Source organism: Pempheris klunzingeri, chromosome 15 (genome assembly GCF_042242105.1).
Source record: "Pempheris klunzingeri isolate RE-2024b chromosome 15, fPemKlu1.hap1, whole genome shotgun sequence".
NCBI classification, from domain to species: domain Eukaryota; kingdom Metazoa; phylum Chordata; class Actinopteri; order Acropomatiformes; family Pempheridae; genus Pempheris; species Pempheris klunzingeri.
Window position 1 is genome coordinate 327608 of NC_092026.1, and position 7393 is coordinate 335000.

The 7393-nt window shown below is 49.4% G+C and overlaps 1 protein-coding gene across 1 annotated transcript; it reads left to right on the forward strand.

Moving 5' to 3' along the window:
* Positions 1 to 4248: 4248 nt before the first annotated feature.
* LOC139214443 (dnaJ homolog subfamily C member 5-like) lies at positions 4249 to 7020 on the forward strand. Its single transcript, XM_070845303.1, has 4 exons — positions 4249 to 4355; positions 5003 to 5216; positions 5787 to 5961; positions 6926 to 7020. Exons 1-4 carry the CDS (start codon positions 4249 to 4251, stop codon positions 7018 to 7020), a joined length of 591 nt encoding a protein of 196 aa, XP_070701404.1.
* Positions 7021 to 7393: the final 373 nt, after the last annotated feature.

The following is a 7393-nucleotide window of genomic DNA, read 5'->3' on the forward strand; positions in this document are numbered from 1 at the left end:
TTTATCAGAGAAAGTCATTTATCTGCTGCAGCACTTTTAATCAGCTGAGATGACTGATGGACCTCCAGCTAATCGACGTTCCTCAGACACGACTCGTCAACGCTGAAGACTAAAGTCTGAAAACCTGGAGAGATTCTGAGGAGTACGACACAGGTAACCTCTGCTTTACTCAGTATGACTAGTTGTGATAACTAGTTAACAACATTTTGAATATAAGTTTACTTCTCTCAGAGTCCATTTTATTAGGAACAGCTGCTGACAAAGGCTGCAGGTCGACTGACGTCCCCTCAGCTCTGGTAACACGCATTTACATTATTATTATTTCTACAATAAGATAACTGTGTTCGTCTACAGTTAGATGACTGATGAAGTCAATCAGTCCTAATATCATTAGAAGTATCTTAGTTTAGCTGTTAAAACAGACAAATGACTCAGGGAGTGAACTAAAGGCCCTTTTATAGTGCTGCTCCTCCAACAGGGATCATCCACCTGGAACCAGGTGACTGTCGTTTCTCTCTCCAGTTTAACGATTCAAAATGTTCCACTGGTTCATCAGTCTGCTGCTCCTGATGGCTGCCTGTCCAGCTCAGAGCACAGGAGTCCACAGGTGAGTCCACAGCTGAGTCCACAGGCGAGTCCACAGGCGGGTCCACAGGTGGGTCCACAGGCGGGTCCACAGGTGGGTCCACAGGTGGGTCCACAGGCGAGTCCACAGGTGAGTCCACAGCTGAGTCCATATGATGTCTAGTGATTGTTTGTAGACTGTAGGTAAAGACGAATGTTTCCTCACACTGAAGCCAAGTCACCTGGATCGCCCCCTAGTGGCTGACTGCAGTGCAGGTCATAAGCTCCGCCCTCTCCATATTAGGGGCCAAACTAAACTATACTCTGGATGACATCATTTAACAAATTATAAGTACAACTGAAACCTCCGACCGCTGTGAAAAGTAGATTTATTGTTGTGATGAATCTAACAGGATGGAAACATTTCTGTGACTTCCTGTAAATTGTTGGCTGCAGCCGTTGCCCATTGGGAGAACACTGTTAGCTAATGTTCGCCGTTAGCTGTGTAACAACGACGTTTAGTATTTAACCCGTGTGTGTCTTCAGGGTCTGTCGCCACGACAACAAGGTTGATGCTACCGACGTGTTGTGCCGCTGTGAGGACGGCGCAGTGGGAGATGGCTTCACCGGCGAAGGCTACCGCTGGTTGCTGCTTCAGGGCTGCGTGGACGTGGACGAGTGCTCGCTGCCCCGCCTTCCCTGCGGTCCTGGCCAGATCTGTGAAAACACCCGAGGCTCCTTCTCCTGCCTGGTGCCCCCTGACTTACGACATCAAACTGCTCCCAAAACCAGACCCTGCTCCATGACAAAGCCTGCCCACGAAACTACTACGTCTACAAGCTTGTGAGCCCGAACTTGTGTCGGCTCTCTGACTGTGCAGGTGAGCAACAGGCTCCTTATGAGAATACCAGGGTGGAGGGCTGGACTTCAACCAGCTGACGGCAGGCAGATGATCATTCTACCACTAAGCTAATTCATTCACTAAAGAAGCAAAAGAGGAGCACAAGAAAACGTGTATATGTTGTTAGTGCAGTGAATAAATTAGCGTTTATTGCTGCCGCCTGCTTGTCCCACACAGAAAGACCACGAAGCAGAGGAAGAAGCATGTGTGCCAACTTCCTCTGCTCGGTGGGCTTCTTCCTCTGACTTCAGTCCAGTCGAATTACAGTATTGCAGCAAAAAATACACATAAATACTGGCTTTAGAAGAGTTTTCTCCTTGTGAGAGTCACACCTGTGATTGTCTGACTAATAATTGACCAACCGACTGGGAGACATCAGCGCTACGAGGATCCTGATCCAGAGGTCTCAGCTGCTGACGTGTCTTTCAGGGACTCTCCAACGTTCAATCTAATGTAATGGATTTCTAGAGATAGATAAATATCACCTGACTGGCCTCGCTTGGGCTGATCGTGTCTTAAAGGATCATAAAGAGCTTGGATACCATCATTATTGTGGTTGTTTTGTGCTCCTCAGCTAGAGCTAAGGGCTCTGCAGCGCCGTGAGGCACCTGCAGCTACAACACCTGTTCACCAGCTGTGAACCGACATCAGGGTCTTGCCGTGACGGTGAGGGTCACCTGATTCAGGTTCACCAGAGGAAACATCACCAGTCTTTAGTGACGCTCTGGAGTCCTGCAGCACCTGAAGGCAACACACAACAACACAGTTACTGCAGTTACAGGAGAGCTACTGCAGTACTACTACTGTAACTGTTACTCCTCTCTCCAGTACCCCCCCCCAATCCCTGACTCACCTGGTTGCCATGGCGACCTCCCCTCCACATCACAATGGCTCCATCGGAGCGTCTCAGTGAAACCTGAGCAGGTATGGCAGCTCGTGATCACCTGAGCCGAGCGGCTGCTGAATGTTTGATGGAGGCTGTCAGAGATCCTCTGTGCCACCGGTGGACCGCAAACACCTGAACAGGTAGACCGGCAGGTAGACCAACAGGTAGACCCTGACGGGTAGACCTCTGACAGGACGCTCCGGCAGGACGCTCTGAGGCTTCATCAGGCAGGTACCACCTTCATCTTTACCTTTTTCCATTGAGCCTTCATTGTGTTTACAGGTAGACCGACAGTTTCCAACCTGTATGACATCATCAGGTGTATCATGTGTCTCACCTGACCAATGAAAAACACCTAGTTAGCTTCTCCAAAGTGTTCCTGTGTAGGAACAACAGTCACAGAGCAGACAGACTTTACTTCAATATGTACTCTGTGTACTACAGTGTGTACTCTGTGTATTTCACTGTGTACTACAGTGTGTACTTCAGTGTGTACTCTGTGTATTTCACTGTGTACTACAGTGTGTACTCTGTGTATTTCACTGTGTACTACAGTGTGTACTTCAGTGTGTACTCTGTGTATTTCACTGTGTACTACAGTGTGTACTCTGTGTATTTCACTGTGTACTTCAGTGTGTACTACAGTGTGTACTCTGTGTATTTCACTGTGTACTCTGTGTACTACAGTGTGTACTCTGTGTATTTCATTGTGTACTCTGTGTACTACAGTGTGTACTCTGTGTATTTCATTGTGTACTACAGTGTGTACTCTGTGTACTACAGTGTGTACTCTGTGTATTTCATTGTGTACTACCGTGTGTACTACAGTGTGTACTGTGTATTTCATTGTGTACTACCGTGTGTACTACAGTGTGTACTCTGTGTACTACAGTGTGTACTCTGTGTATTTCATTGTGTACTACAGTGTGTACTACAGTGTGTACTCTGTGTACTCAGTGTATCTGACCTCCAGACAGGTGTGTGTTCTTCAGAAGCTCGTCGTTGGGGGTGTGAAGTGTTTTTTCATGTGTGCTGCATGAAGAAGAGGAAGAAGAAGAGGAAGAGTGACGATGAAGTGTGAGCTGTGATCACTTAAATAAAGTTCTGTGTGTTTGACTGAGGGGCCTGTGTGTGACGTCCTGGGCTCTTATAGCAGCACGACCACGTGTGTGTGTGTGTGTGTGTTCACCTCAGGTCACATCAGCTTCACCTGTTGATGACAAGTCACATGACGGGGGGGCGTGGCTGAGTGCTGCTGGTCTGGTTCTTAAGCATCCTGTCAGATTCTACTTCCTGTCTGTCAGCCGCACTCACGGTTACTGACTGGGAATCCTGCTAGCATAGCGTTAGCTCTGTGGTTAGCACAGTGTTAGCTTTGTGGCTAACATGGTGTTGGCTTTGTGGTTAGCATAACGTTAGCTTTGTGGTTAGCATAATGTTAGCTTTGTGGCTATAAACTGAGTGGGTTAGAAACACCTCCTGCTGCTGAGTCCTGTCTGAGGCTCGTCCTATTTCCTGGAGCGTTCAGATCAGGTGTTACCATGGAAACAGAGTGTTACCTTATGGAAAATTTTAGAGTGTGATTGAAAAATACACAAAAATAATAATGAATGTCCATAACCAGGAGTTAATGGAGGCTTTTGACGCATCATCAAGTGTCATCATTAACTCACATAAATAATGAATAATGAAATACCATATTAAATGTGTCATTCTTAAAAATAACTCCAACAAAAGTCTAAATATGAAAATAAGAACATAGAAATATTTACACCATCAGTCACTCAGTTATTTCAGTGACTGTCCTGTGTGTTCAGTGTGAGCTCGTCCAGGTGAGCTGAGTGCTTGAGGCGTCCAGACTGACTCGTGTCCACCTGCGACAGGTGATGGTGTCAAGATGTCTGACGGAAGGCAGCGAACTTTGTCCACCTCAGGAGAGTCTCTGTACCAGGTCCTGGCTCTGGAGAAGGGCTGCAGCCATGATGACATCAAGAAGTCCTACAGGTAAGAGCACCACAGCCCCGCCCATTCACCTACACCAGGTGATCAGTCAACTGACGCTTGAACTATTCCTCAAAAACATTAAAGTTGGTAAAGCGGGTGTTTTTATCCCTGGGTCCTATCTGTAAATATCCGTCCATATCCTGTCTGTACAGGAACTTTACCTTGGAGGTTAGTTCAGATCCCAACGTATTTAAACACTAAAGTCACAGCAGCAGAGCAGCAGCTCTAAAATCCCTGTTTTAGTGAATGTAGTCTGGTGTGTGTGCTGTTTGTGGTTAAACCAAAAGGATCTTCCAGGTCTCTCTCTGTAGGGATCCTTTCCATGATGCTGTCACACACTTAGAATAACACTCTGAGCCTGTCAGTGGATCAAACAAGCTCTTTTAGTGGACCTACTGTGATCAGGTGCAGTTGTCCCAAAGGATCACGTTGCAGCCATTGCAGCCCGTTTGGTGTCTGCTGGCTGAGGTGATCTACTGGACCAGTTCCAACACTTTTACTACCTACCAGTCACTCACACACCAGGATGTGGACACAGAGGACCGGGGGGAGAAAGAGGGGAGTGACCCTTTAACCGAAAGCCCACTAACTAGTTTTTTCCAGAGCTTTCGCCCACTGTCAGTGACAGTATGTGTGTGTGCTGTCAGGAAGTTGGCGCTGCGCTACCACCCGGATAAGAACCCAGACAACCCAGAGGCGGCGGAGAAGTTTAAGGAGCTGAACAGCGCTCACGCCGTCCTGTCCGACCTGACCAAGAGGAACATCTACGACTCGTACGGCTCTCTGGGGCTCTACGTGGCGCAGCAGTTCGGCGAGGACAACGTCAACACGTACTTCATGCTGTCCACCTGGTGGGCCAAGGTGGGTGGGGCTTACACTGTCAGGAAACACTCAGATGAGCTGTGGCTCGACCTAACCTGTCCCTGAGCTCTGGTATCTGAACCAGTCCTCCTTCCCCTGTAAATCCCTCTGGTCTGATGGTCAGACGCTCTGACAGAAGACACACCTGACTGCTTCCTGTTTCCTCTTCCCGCCATTTTCATCATTCAGCCATAAAAATAGTAAAAGTAACCGTGTCACAGTGAACTTAATCTGCGTGACGCAGTGACTTCACTAACCAGACTAGTGTAGCTGGAGAGCTAACCGCTAACCCGTTAGCCCATAGACGTTCATACAGGGCTGCATTGATCACTTCGGCTGTTGCTGCGATACATTGACGTCGCCGCCATATTGGAGCAGGACGGACTGACCTGACATTCAAGTAAACAAATCAGGTTCTGGTTCTGATCCGGTCTCTGTGGCCTCTGGTTCAGGTTCAGGTTCTGGTTCTGATCCGGTCTCTGTGGCCTCTGGTTCAGGGTCTGGTTCTGATCTGGTCTCTGTGGTCTCCTGTTCTGGTTGTGATCTTTGTGGCCTCTGGTTCTGGTTCAGGGTCTGGTTCTGGTCTGCGGGGTCCTGACCGGGTGCTACTGCTGCTGCTGTCTCTGCTGCTGCTGTAACTGTTGCTGTGGGAAACTGAAGCCGACGCCCGGCGGCGAGGGGGCGGAGCCCGACTACGTCTCCCCCGACGACCTGGAGGAAGAAATCCGCAACGACCAAGATGACGGTGAGGTCGCAGGAAGTCTGAGCTTTTATTTTGACGGTCATAGCAATGTTCCACAGGAACAACCAACATTCACTGATCAATAATCAGTAAAGAAGGGATTTTATATTACATTTAATAGGTTTACGTGACGGGTGTTAATGGATCATCGGCTCAGTTTAAGGGATTTAAAGTGATGATGTGGGTGCTGACGGGTGCTGATGGGTGCTGATGGGTGCTGACGGGTGCTGACGGGTGCTGAGGGATGCTGATGGGTGCTGATGGATGCTGATGGGTGCTGATGGGTGCTGATGGATGCTGATGGGTGCTGATGGGTGCTGATGGATGCTGACGGATGCTGACGGGTGCTGACGGGTGCTGACGGATGCTGAGGGATGCTGATGGGTGCTGACGGGTGCTGACGGATGCTGAGGGATGCTGATGGGTGCTGATGGGTGCTGAGGGATGCTGATGGGTGCTGATGGGTGCTGATGGGTGCTGATGGGTTTCTGATGGGTGCTGACGGGTGCTGATGGGTTTCTGATGGGTGCTGATGGGTGCTGATGGGTGCTGACGGATGCTGATGGATGCTGATGGGTGCTGATGGATGCTGATGGGTGCTGATGGGTGCTGATGGGTGCTGATGGGTGCTGACGGGTGCTGACGGGTGCTGATGGATGCTGATGGATGCTGATGGGTGCTGATGGGTGCTGATGGGTGCTGACGGGTGCTGACGGGTGCTGATGGGTGCTGATGGGTGCTGATGGGTGCTGACGGATGCTGACGGATGCTGATGGGTGCTGATGGGTGCTGATGGATGCTGATGGGTGCTGATGGGTGCTGATGGGTGCTGATGGGTGCTGACGGATGCTGACGGATGCTGACGGGTGCTGATGGGTGCTGATGGGTGCTGATGGGTGCTGATGGGTGCTGATGGGTGCACTAAATCAGATGATCTGGTCTGAGACGTTTGTTTGCTCCTCTGCAGGCGTCGATGCTCCGATTGTTCAGCAGCCGAACGCCAGCGAGAAAACCCAGCTGATCACTGACGGACACCGTAGATATGGAGACACCTACACATGAAGCACAACACCTCCCTCAGCTGAGACCTGGACCCGGACCTGGACCTGGACCTGCAGGGGGGGACAGCTAAGCTCTGCACAGAAACACCAGAAATCTCAGTGATGGTGATTCGATTCAACATTGAAGCAACAGTCTGGCATCCAGTTAAACTCCTGTGGGGCCAAAAGTTTGTGGACACGCTGCTCCAAACCAGAGTCCCTGAAACACATGATCATCTTGTACAGACAAGATCCCTGGGTCAGATCTACTGGTCCTTTTTATTTAAACACAATCGGCTGTTATATCAGCCACCAGACTCCATTGACAAAACAGTAATTTTACCTCTGATTACTAAGAATATGAAATAAGTCACCTTTAAGCGACACAATAGCAC

Coding starts and splice junctions, on each gene's coding strand:
- LOC139214443 (XM_070845303.1), top strand. CDS start 4,249: ATGTCTGACGGAAGGCAGCGAACTTTGTCCACCTCAGGAGAGTCTCTG. Junction 4,356..5,002: donor GACATCAAGAAGTCCTACAG/GTAAGAGCACCA, acceptor GTGTGCTGTCAG/GAAGTTGGCGCTGCGCTACC. Junction 5,217..5,786: donor TGTCCACCTGGTGGGCCAAG/GTGGGTGGGGCT, acceptor GTTCTGGTTCAG/GGTCTGGTTCTGGTCTGCGG.